Here is an 11,531-nt window from a genome sequence, read left to right as displayed (position 1 = left end):
AGGGAATTCCTAGCCTTTCATATTCTATCCCACCTGCTTGCAGCTCCTTAACCCATTGTTAGCCTGTTAATCACCCTTGGCTATGAAAATACATAGGAAGTTTTTTCCCCTGCTTGTGATGCTAGTTACAGATTTCTGCTAGGTTTGTCTGAGTACATGTGATGGTATAGCCACTATCAGAAGGATGTTGCAAACTGAGTTTTTTTTTTTCCCTCATACCTGCGGCATGTGGAAGTTCCCAGAACAGGGATCCAACCCATGCCACAGCAGTTACCCAAGCTGCTGCAGTAAAAATGCTGGATCTTTAACATGCTGTACTACACAAGAACTCCCAAACTGAGTTCTTAATGAAGCTGTGGCATTGTATCCAACTTGCATCATGTAGGCATCTTCCTCCTAATACCTACCATTTCTATTCTTAATATGCATGACCTATATTTACATGTATATATTATGAAGAGCCTCTGTGAGCTCATAGGTCCTTTGGGAGAATTAGAAATAGGTTCTTCTAAGCCATCTGTCGGAAAATTGTGCTATTCTGAGATTAGAACATGGCTCATTACTGCCATCTGCTGGGAAGTTATAAAAATACAAGTCTACAATGTCTAGGAGATGAATGGATCACTTGAAATTTTGCAGTGCACAACCAGAACACCATATGGGACAGTCACGAATTATTTGGTAGCAGATTAGCAAAATGACCAGGAATATCAGTGCTGGAGCCAGGTTTTATGGGTTGAAACCCTAGCTCTGACCCTTCCTAGATGGTGACCTTGGGAATGTGCTATAACTTCCCTTTGCCTCCATTTCCGAATCTATAAATGATGATAATCATAGTACCTACTTCATGAGGTAGAAGTAAAGATTAAGTGTGCCAATGCAAGTAAAGCCCCTGGAGCAGTGCCTGGCACAGGGTGAGTGCCATGTAAGTGTTTGCGGTCATGCCATTTTAGAATTTATTCAACAAATACTTGCAAAACAGTAGTCACAGTTCTAATGTCCCCACAAACATTCATCCTTTTAATTCTCATATACAACCCTCTTGAGACATCTTTAGAGGGATCACTCCAACATGTCACAAAACAGGATGAACCAATTGCAGATATCACATAGCCCTCTCTGGGACACGTGATTGGACTTCCACGTCCCAGGGGGATTCCAATGGCCTCCCCAGGAAGGGATGAAAAGGTTCAAGATTCCCAGTCCCTCATCAGGCTCACAGGTGGCTGTTGTATGTGATTGTGCGTGAGGGGGAGTAGAAGGTGGGGCTTGACTTGCTAGAGCCCCACCTCCTCGGTGTCCACTCTGGAAGTCAGTTGACAACGACTTAGAAGTCAGCACCGGGGGAGTTCCCGTCGTGGCGCAGTGGTTAACGAATCCGACTAGGAACCATGAGGTTGTGGGTTCGATCCCTGCCCTTTCTCAGTGGGTTAAGGATCTGGCCTTGCCTGAGTTGTGGTGTAGGTTGCAAATGCGGCTCGGATCCGCGTTGCTGTGGCTCTGGCATAGGCCGGAAGCTCCGATTGGACCCCCAGCCTGGGAACCTCAATATGCCACGGTAAGCAGCCCTAAAAAGACAAAAAAAAAAAAAAAAAAAAAAAAAAAGAAGTCAGCACCACGGAAAGCTCCTGGCCAAGAGGCTGGCTTTCTAGACCCCGCCCCTCTGAAGAGCCTGCCCAGATTTAAAGATCTCTCTACAGTTTAAAAGGGCAGATTCGCACACCAACGTGCAGAGCTGCTCACACACAGAGACGCAGGATGGCCTGGTGGGGAAGAGGACTTTTATTGGGATGTTAGTGGGGGACTCCAGGGAACAACAAACACTAGGACCAAGCTTAAGGGACAATAAATTAACATACAAAACAAATTAAGCTGAGGAGGTCCCCAGTGGGGAGGCGGCTGGGACTACCTGGGGGTTTCTTAGGGATGGAATTTGGAATTGGAAAGGGGAAATAAGAATTTCCAGCCTCCTCACAATAAGTGTGAAATGAAGTTTTTCCAGACCCCCTCCCTCCAGGCTGGGAGTCGGGGTTCTGGGGCTCCAGGAAGAGGGAAGGTTTGGGCTCAGCCGAAGGGGTGAAGGGGGCTGGTTCAGGGTCGTTCCTCCAGGAAGCGGTAGGTGGGGTTCTCGTAGCCATGACGCTGCAGTTCACGAAGCTGCTGCTCCTCCAGGGTCAGCATGGGGTCCACCTGCAGTAGGGGCAGGGGACAAGGGGGCATAGATCTCACAGCCCCGCCACGCCCAGGCCCTGGAACTCCTCCCCAGTCCAGGTCTTTGTGCCTCTCACCTCCACCACCCCGTGGCTGATGGCCCCGTAGGGCTTCTTCCTGCGCAAGAGCAGCAAGGAGAGGACAATCAGGGAGCCCCCACCTGCTCCCATGATCAGCAGACCGGACACGGCCTCTCGAGACACGCCTGTCCCGGCTGGGGCCTGTAGGGAGAGGAGATGCGACCAGGGTCATCTTTGAGGCTCACCAGGGCTCTGTGGTGGCTTTGGGAGTCACAGCCTAGTCACTGACCTCCGACCCTCCCCCTAGGTACCCAGAATATTCCTCCTCTTACCAGCTCATCCCTCTGAATCTCCGATGAGTGGAAAGGAAAACCCCTTGGAACCGACATGTTCACCTGCGGGAGCAGGAGGTGTCAGGGACCCAGGAGTCAGGGCCCCCGACTCCTCCTCCCCTGGGCCCCAAGAGGGCACCCCCCCTTCCAGCCTTATTCTTCCCTAGGACCCCAAAGTCCATATCCTCAGTCCCTTCTCCCCTCAGGCCACAGAATCCCAACCCCTCCCACCCACCTCCTTCAGCCCAGGCCCCCTCCGGTCCTCCCTCAGGCGCCTGTGCAGTTCTGATTGACTGACCTTTCGATCGTACTGCTCCTGGGGGGTCGGCTTCTCTTTTCCAGAGGATGCAGCATCTTGTTCTGTGGACCCTGCCCCCCGAATCCTATCTCATTCCTCACAGCCACCCCCGCCTGAGGAGGGGGTCAGAAGGGGCACCGGACCCCCCCCCCTGCAGCAGGCCTGGGGGTCCCAGGGTACAGGTCCTTTTCCATTCTAGGCTCAAGGACTCAGAGGGGTTTGATGGCAGGGGGCTGCTCTGTGAGGCACTCACCTTTTGGAAGGGCCACGGGGGTGTCTGCTGGCAGCCAGAGGAGGCAAGAGGGGTGGAACAGTGAAGGGAGGGGAGCATCACTGAGGAGGCTGAGGGGAGACCCTCTCCCAGAGGCCAAGCAAGGAGGACCAAGGACCCCACAGAGTCCTCCCAACCTCACTGCTCCCTTCCACCCTCTCTTTCTTACTGTGGTGGCTAAGACACCTCCAGACTTTACGGGATGAGAATTGAGCCCAGGGGCCTGTGTCCCAAAGTCCAGGATTGTCTCAGTCTGGGTTAACGCACCATCCTTGGCGTCCAGAGGCTGCAGCCCACTCTTGTCCTCACTGCTGCCCCCCGGGGCGGGGGCTTCCAATTCACTGGGACCCAGGTGTTCAGAGCGGAGGAGTTCCTCTGGGGGGAGCACGCAGAAAGGTGAGCATAGGGAGCCATGGAACAGAACTGGGTGGATGGATGGCGCCCTAACAGAAGGGTGGGGGGGGGGGTAGCCACCCATGGGATCTAGGGAAGCGGGGAGCTGAATGGACAAAGATGGAGGTGGAAGCTCAAGGGAATGGCCTCCTTAATGAGCAGGAGGATTAGGGTTGAGCATGGGACCTCCATCCAGGAGGAAGCCACAATAGACCTGGGGGCTGTGGTGGGTCACACTTTCTGATATTTATGCTCTTGTGTAGGCCCTGTTGCTTGAATCTAGACTGGGTTTATGACTTGCTTTAGCCAACAGAATGCGGGCACAAGCCTTAAGAAGGCCTGGCAGTTCCCACTTTTGTGCTTGGGGGAGCCTGAACCACCACATAGGAAGTCCAGGTGCCCCGCTAGAGAGACCATATGGAAAGGCTCCATGGAGAAGAGAGGCCCTGAGTCTCCACGGAGAGGAAGAGAGGCTCATGTGTCCCAGAGTCCCAGACCCTAGCTGATCCGCTAGCCAGACATAACTACATGCTTGACTAGTGACAAGACCAGCAGAACCCGGACCTGCCAGCAGAATCGTGAGGAAAGAAAATGGGTGATTTAAGGCACTAAGTTCTGGGGTTTGTTACACAGAGAGAGAGGTAACTGAAGTGGCCGGGGGGGTGAGCCAAAGGCTGGGGGTCAGGACTTGGGTACTCACGGATCTGGGGCCGCAGCTCCTGGGCCAGGAGGGGGTTCTGGTCAAGCAGCCCCAGGCTCTGATTCATCCGTTCCTCGATGACTTGAAGGTGGGTCTGCACCTGTGGGGGAGTGAGTATGACGGATGAACTGAGCCGTGTAGGCTGGAGATGGGGAAACCGAGGCAGGGGGAAGGAGGAAGGTTCATAGGGTCCAAGGAAAAGTAGCAGATACAATGGATGGGAAACAGGGTATGAGGACCAGGAATTGGGCCACAGAAGGAAGGAAACGGGAGGGGAAGCAGGATGCAAAGAAAAGATGTACGGAAGACAGGAAGTGGGAGTCTTGGCAAAGAAGGTGGGGAGGAGGAAAAGCTGCAGTTGTTAGGAAAGGTGGGGCCCAGGAGACAAGGTGAGTAGAGGGTACGAGGAAGATGGTATAAAAGTTAGGAAATGGAGGGAGGTGGGCTGGAGGGGCAGGAAGGAGGGTCTGAGGAACAGAAAGTGAAGTTTGAAGGGGTTCTGGAAGAGGAAGTGGGATTGGAGGGTCCCTTGGAAATGAGGAGGTTCAAGGGCAGGACTTGGCATTCACGAGCATTGAACGGAGTATCCTTGGGCAGCAAGAGAACATCCCAGAAACGAATTAGGATCTGAATGCACAGAACAAGGCTTTCAGGGAGAGCACGTGGGGTTAGGTAAAAAGGAGAGTTGAGGGATGGGAACAGGGTTCGAGGCACAGGAGGAGGGTTCTGGGAAAGGACGTAGGAAGCCAAGGGACAGGAAGTGGGGTCAAGAAACAGGAAGTGGGGGAGGCAGTGCTCCAGGGCCAGGAAGTAGGGGTCTGAGGTACAGGTATGGGTCCCAAGGCACGGAAGGGAGAGGTTCCAGGGACAGGAAGGAGGTCCATGGGTTGGAAAGAGGGTCTGATGGACAAGAGGAGAGTCTGATGGATGGGGTCTGAGGGGCAGCAGGGTATTTGGGAGCTGGAAGAGTCTGAGCACCTGGAAGCGCATCTGCTGGGCCTTCTCGGGGTCCACAGCAGCAACGTGCTGGTAATGTCGCAGCGTGTGCCTCTGCTCCTTCTGCTCTGCTCGCAGGTAGCGCCGCAGGGCCAGCAGGATGCGCTCTGGCTGTGGAAGGGATGAAGGCTGCCCGGGCCCGCCCCACGCTTTTCACCCTGTGCCCTCTGCCCCCACGGCTCCCGCACCTGAGGCGGATCCCCCTGCAGTGCTGCCAGGAACCCTTCCAAGGCAGCCCGGCGCTGGTCGTTGATGAGGGCGATGACTCGGGTGGCATGGGTCTCCACCAGACGCTGTCGCTCACCAGACACCTGCTCCTCCAGGGTCTGCAGAATGGACTGGAAGTGCTGCAGAGGGGATGGGCACAGGGTCAGGAGAGGCGTGGGTGGGTGAAACGTGGGTCAAAGATAGTCTGGAAAAGTGAGGTTATAGGGCCCAGGGGGAGGGTGGTGCAGTGGAGCCAGGTCTGGGCAGAGTCAATCTGGGGTAGGACTAGATCACAGGAGACTGGAGGGGCTGGGGCTGCAGGGCCAGATAGAGTCGGGGCAGGACTAGGTCTGCTGGGAGGCCAGCTGAAGGGGTCAACTGTGTGGGTGGGAACAAACCATGAAAAGGGATAAAGTATTATAGGAAAGGTAGGGCTGGAGGCCTGGGCAGGGCCCACTGGAGACAGGCTGTGGCTAAACGAGACTAGAGGGGCTGCAGCAAGAGTCAGGGAGTGGGGCTAACCTGAGTGGGGTCTATGTGGGGTCGGGCTGTACCAAGGTGAGGTCAAGAGAGGGGGTCCCAGGGTCATGAGGCTGGGCCTCCCGAGGAGGGGTTGAGTAGTAGAGAGATTAGCGGGCAGGACAAGAGTCAGGGGACAGGGCCTAGCATCAAAGAGAGGCTGAGAAGGATCTGGCTGTGTCTGCAGGGACTCAGCTCGGGAGAAGACTCCAGAGCCAGCCCTTAAGAGGTTAGGATCAAGTTAAGACAGGGCAAAACATGGCCAATAGGAGGAGGTGGGCAAAGTCAGGTCTGATCTGGGCCGAGAGGGGCGGAGCCAAGTGTAGGGTGGGATGGGGAGAGCTCCCTATCTGTAGGAAGGGGTGAAACTGAAGGAGGCCAGACAAAGCCTGAGCCAGGCGGAGACCCAGCGTGCCCCAGGTGGTGGACAGGCATGATGAGGACCCCCTAGGGCTGTCCTACCTCGTTCAAGGCCTGTCTGTCGGCTTTAGGTAGGTTCTTGGACTGGTTGTCTGCCATGGCCCATTCACGCATCACCTGGGGACAAGTGGAGCTTCAGGATCCTAGACTCTGCCCTGCTCCACCCAGTGAGTCCTCCCATCGCTCTTCAGAGTCTCCTTATCCCTGAAGTCCCACTGCTGCTTGGATTCCCAAGAGAGAGGATTCAGAAGGAATTTATGTATGTATTTATTTATTTTGCTTTTTAGGGCTGCACCTGAGGCCTATGGAGGTTCCCAAGCTAGGGGTGGAATCGGAGTTGTAGCTGCCGGTCTACGCCACAGCCGCAGCAATGCAGGATCCGAGGCGTATCTGCGACCTATACCACAGCTCACAGCAACCCTGGATCTTTAACCCACTGAGTGAGGCCAGGGATCAAACCTGTATCCTCGTGGATACTAGTCAGATTCGTTAACCACTGAACCACGACGGGAACTCCAGAAGGAATTTGAAGTGGAAGCGTACCATGCACCACGGTTACCATAGAATCTGGTGGCTTCACAATGGGATCCTAGGTGGGTCAGGGATCCTTGGGAGGGTGTTGGGGGGGGTTGACAAGGGCTTGGAGAGCCTTTAGAGGTAGTCTCAATGCATCCCTGAGGCCTTTCCTGCTGAAGTTCTGCTTATGGGGGATCCTGAGGCCCCCAGCATCATCACCTCATTAATCTGGCGCATCCTGCGCTCCTCCAGGTCCATCTTAGCCCGCAGGAACCCCTCATGCTCACTGATCTCTCCAGGCATGCCGAAATACACATCCACACCGTCTGTGGGCCTCGGGGTGGGAGTCACTGCAAGGCCAGGAATCAGGGAGTCAGCCTGAAGCCCATCTTCAGGTCACCTTCCCTTCCCATAGAACTGCATTTCCTAGGGAGCACTGGAGACCAACGTGAGTTCACTGGAGCCATGCTGCTGCCTGGTGTGATGGGCGATACGGCTCTGGACTGGGCCTTTTCTTGCAAGCTTGGGAATCCATACACCCCCCTCCAAGCTTTCCTCAAATAATCCTTAGGACCTACCAAATGGCCCCTCCATTTCCAGGTACCCCCAAACCATCCTCATCCTTTGCATTCCTCACAGGCTGGCCCTTCCACCTCTACTTTATCCAAAGCCATTCCCAGCCCTCCCACTTCCCCCCAACAGGGCTTCTCTCCCACAGGCCCCTCCCAAAGGTGCCCCTACACTAAGGCTCCCTTAAATCATCCTCCCTCCAGGGTGGAGGGGACTGGGGGTTCAGAGGCTGCCTCACCTTTGCTGACCCCTGCAGGGGTGTGGGAGCTTGCGGGTGGGACCTTTTCCTCCTCTTCTTCCTCCTCAGCCCGTGGGGGCTCCACAAAGTAATCATCTACTGGCTGTAGGAAAGATTCCTCCTCTTCCTCGTCCTCACCCCCCTCAACTCTGCCCCCTAGGGGCCAGGACCGGGTGGAGGGGTCACTGGGGGAGCAGAAGACCCGAGACAGTAAGAACCTGGGCCCAGGGCCCCGGTTTCCAGCTCCGGAGCCTGGGGTTGGGCATGGAGGCTTCCCTCCCACTCACCCAACTGCTGTCCCAGATGGGTTGGGGGTCGCTGGAGGCGGGCAGCACACATACTCCACACCTCGGAACCGATCTGCGCCACAGGGCAAAAGCATGCCCGAGCCATGCAGGATGAGGCCCTGAGAGTTGCAGGCCTGCGGGAAGAGTGGGCCCATATGCCAGGACTGTGGGGTGACGGGGAGCCGGGATGCCTGGGTCTTGGGGTTGATGGGGCTGGGAGCCTGGATTCTTAGCTCTGTCCCTGTGGGAAGAGGGGGCTGAGGGCCAGACCCTTGGGTTCTGGAGGAAGAGGGTGTTAGGGCACTGGACTCCTGCCTTCTGGGGTGGGGGCAGGGAGTGGGGAGTGAGGATGAGGGGGTCAGGTCCTGACCTCCTGTGCCTCCTGATGCCTCCGGGTTGAACTCTCACACTGGTCCATGCGCTCCTGGTGCAAGAACCGGCAGCCTTCAGGGACTAGCAGGGCCTCGCTTACAAATTCACCCGCTGGCAAATGGGGGGGCATCAGTGTGAGACACTCCCACAGCCACTAGCCCTACCCGCCTAGAATCCAGATCTGTTATCCTCAGAGGCTTCTCTGTCCCACTCTGGACCCAGGCATCCAGCTCCCTAATATGAACCTGAAACCAGGACCAGAAACTCACCCCCTCGCAGATGCCCCCTCCCCCAACCTGCCGTTCCCCTCCCTCAGCCTGTGACTCACGCAGGCAGCGGAAAGGCACAACCTGGTGGTGGGGGTGGGCACAGCGGCCACCCCGGGCATCCCCGCACCATTGCTCCATGGGGATGGCCTGCGTTGCCTGCTCCACGCGTGCAATCTGCAGCTCCGGGTACATCTGGGGACAGTGGGTGGGGACGATCAACCCACTGCCCCATCCCTACTAGCCTTGCTTCTGCACTGCCACGTCCCTTTTCAAGGCTCTGTATTCATAAGGACCTCTCCTCCCCAGGCCCCACTTCTCTAAAGAACCAGTCTTAGACATTTAAGCCCCTGGGCGGCGTCTCCAGGAGATCCCTCTTAAAAGCCACGCCCTCCCTAGGCCCCGCCCCTTTGTCATTCCAGTTTCTTCCTTCCTTTCTTCCTTTTTCTTTCTTTCTGTTTTGTCTTTTTAGGGCTGCGCCCGTGGGATACGGAGCTTCCCAGGCCTATGCACAGCCACAGCAACGCCAGATTCGAGCCTCCTCTATGACTTACACCGCAGCTCACAGCAACGCTGGATCCTTAGTCCGTGGAGTGAGGCCAGGGATCGAACCTGCGTCCTCATGGATATTAGTCAGACTCGTTACTGCTGAGCCATGATGATGGGAACGCCTCTTTCTTTCTTTTTTTAAAAAAATTTTATGGCCACACCCGTGGCATTTGTAAATTCCCAGGCCAGGGATTGAATCCAACAGCTGTGATCTGTGCCACAGCTCTGGCAACGTGGAATCCTTTAACCCACTGCACCAGCCTGGGGTGGAACCCGCACCTCCGCAGAAACCCAAGCCGCTACAGTTGGATTCTTAACCCACTGCACCACAGCGGGAACTCCTGTCCAGTTTCTTTAAGAAGGTCCCTCCGCTGCCCCCAAACTCAGTCCCTCTATGCCCACTTCTCTTCTAGTCGCCTCTGCGCCCTCCCTCAATCAGGTTCATCTCTCTATAGATCCACCTCTTTAAGCCTTGCCTCTCTCTGGCCTCTCAGTAAGTATCCCTTCTCTTTGTGTTAGACCTGTCTTTTCATAGCCACGCCTCCTAGCTTTCCACTCTCCCATTTGGTCTCCACCCCATTCCCTGATGCCCAGGTCCTTGAGGTCTTTTAGTCTTAGCCCTGCCTCTTCCGTGGCCACGCCCCCCTATACCCTGGCTCTCTAAGGAGTCCACCCTGTATTCTAAACTCTGGTCTCTTCACTGGACACTTTTCTTAGCTGGTTGTCTTCACACAGTTCTTCCCCTTTCCTGACCTACTTTCTCAAAAATAGGTCCTGTCCTCACTTCGCCTCTTTGCCAGCCAAATCCCCTAGCTTCGAATGCCTTCTTGGATCCTTTGTTTTCCTGGACCTTGTCTTTGCTCGACTAGCTTCTTGTGGGCAATCGGGCCCCAAGGTAGACCTGCTTCCCTGCGGGCCACGCCCCTCTCAGTAGGTCCCGCCTACCTGTCTGCAGTACTCCAGCACGCGCTGCGGGTCCCGGAGACAGCGTCGCGAGAGCTGTGGGTCTGGTTCCCAGCGGCCGGTGCGCAGGTCCCGGTGAAGGGTTGGGCGCCCGCATAGTCCAGCCACCTGGGCCGACCCTGGAGCCTGAGGGTGGTGGCGGAGGGGTCAGCGAAGCCACGGAGGACACTGGCATGCGGTGTCTCCTGGTCTTTTGCTCCCTACCACAAGGTTGTTCAGACCCCAAGCACCAGCCCCCTCCACCAAGCACCTCGCACCCTCCTCCGTAGAGGTTCGGTTCCCCGGGAAACAGCTCCCACAGGGCGGGGGCGCACCGACTCCGCCGTTGCTACGGCGACCCGGGTCCCCTGGGATTCTCCCGGCCTTGTTGCCTCGGAGACAGGCTCCGCCCTCACCCCAGCGCAGCCGCACAAGAGCCTGAAGGGGTTAAACTTGAATGGCGGGGGAGGAGGCCAGAACCCAGGCGTTCTGGCCTCTCCTCCCTCCATCCTTAGCTCAGGCTCCCATTCTTGGGTGCAAAGACCACAAGGCCTGGCTTCAGAGCCCTGCAGGCCTGGACACCAAGTCCTTGAGGGATGGAGAGCTACATCCTGGGTTAGGGGGCGGTGGCTGGAGGCCTAGACTCCTGAGTACTGGGAAGATTGTGGGAGCCCTCGTATGGGTCTAGAGGATGCAAGGGGCCAATTCTTGGCTCTAGGTGCCTTGCTGCCTGGTGGGTCCTGTTCAGGTGGAAGGGGCTGGGGCTGAGTCACCTTGGTCGAGAGGGTCTGATAGGGCTGGACTTCTGGGACCAGGGGCTCCTATGCTGTGGCTAGGAGAGGGCTGGGACCACAGATGATGAGGGAGATAAGAGCCTGAACTGCTGGGTTTCCGAATGCCTTGGTGCCGTTAGGGGCCCCAGGGGGCCGGCTGCCTGGCTGGAAAGACTGCGCTTTCTGTTCTGGACCTGTCTGCGTCGGAGTCTAGAGGCCCAGTCCCGCCCCTTCCCCCATCCCCTAGGACCCCGCCGGGCCTCACCTCTGCTGCGCTGGGGCTTCCACCGGCCAGGCTCCCGACGGCGAGCTGCGCGCGCAAAAGCAGCAGCAATAGTGGCAGCAACAAGGGCAGCGGGCCCAGACCGCGAGCGGCGGGGCTGGCGGGCCCCATGTCCCGGCCCTCGCGCCCTCACGTCCCCTGCACTCCCGCCCGGCCCAGCCAGGCCCCAGCGGTGACAGGAGCTCCCAGCGCCACGGCCGCCGCCTCCTCCTCCCGCCGCCCCCGGGCTGCGCCGGCGCCGCCAGCCCCGCCCCGCGCCGGCCCCGCCTTCCTTGTGAGGACAATAGCGTGGCAGCTCTGCGCAGAGAGGAGCCGCTCGGAAGCCCAGGGTGGAAGCCTGGGCCCCGCCTCCGCCCCCTTGAGAGTCC

General features: G+C 57.1%; 1 protein-coding gene across 4 annotated transcripts; it reads right to left on the bottom strand.

Annotated features, from left to right (window-relative positions):
* Positions 1-1,761: 1,761 nt before the first annotated feature.
* On the bottom strand, positions 1,762-11,381 carry APLP1 (amyloid beta precursor like protein 1). 4 transcript variants are annotated; one of them, XM_021097131.2, is made up of 17 exons: positions 11,146-11,381; positions 10,111-10,254; positions 8,679-8,811; positions 8,349-8,461; positions 7,979-8,112; positions 7,692-7,876; positions 7,103-7,233; positions 6,410-6,484; positions 5,410-5,568; positions 5,204-5,332; positions 4,226-4,325; positions 3,400-3,507; positions 3,115-3,141; positions 2,862-2,932; positions 2,564-2,626; positions 2,289-2,432; positions 1,762-2,190 (listed from the first exon to the last, which is right to left on the bottom strand). In XM_021097131.2, exons 1-17 carry the CDS (start codon positions 11,272-11,274, stop codon positions 2,092-2,094), a joined length of 1,944 nt encoding a protein of 647 aa, XP_020952790.1. In that variant the 5' UTR covers positions 11,275-11,381; the 3' UTR covers positions 1,762-2,091. The 4 variants fall into 4 exon arrangements, with proteins under 4 accessions (XP_020952790.1, XP_020952791.1, XP_020952792.2 ...); XM_021097132.2 differs by having other exon boundaries at positions 3,115-3,138; XM_021097133.2 differs by lacking the exons at positions 2,564-2,626; positions 2,862-2,932 and having other exon boundaries at positions 2,289-2,328.
* Between the last annotated feature and the right edge of the window lie 150 nt (positions 11,382-11,531).

Source organism: Sus scrofa, chromosome 6, assembly GCF_054392235.1.
Source record: "Sus scrofa isolate SSC_HxYL_T2T_F1_AM1 chromosome 6, Sscrofa_HxYL_maternal_Yorkshire_Landrace_v2.0, whole genome shotgun sequence".
Taxonomy (NCBI): Eukaryota; Metazoa; Chordata; class Mammalia; order Artiodactyla; family Suidae; genus Sus; species Sus scrofa.
This window is presented reverse-complemented; position numbering and strand designations above follow the sequence as displayed.

Coding starts and splice junctions, on each gene's coding strand:
- APLP1 (XM_021097131.2), bottom strand. CDS start 11,274: ATGGGGCCCGCCAGCCCCGCCGCTCGCGGTCTGGGCCCGCTGCCCTTG. Junction 8,812..10,110: donor TGCTGGAGTACTGCAGACAG/GTAGGCGGGACC, acceptor CACTGTCCCCAG/ATGTACCCGGAGCTGCAGAT. Junction 2,627..2,861: donor AGGAGCAGTACGATCGAAAG/GTCAGTCAATCA, acceptor CTGCTCCCGCAG/GTGAACATGTCGGTTCCAAG.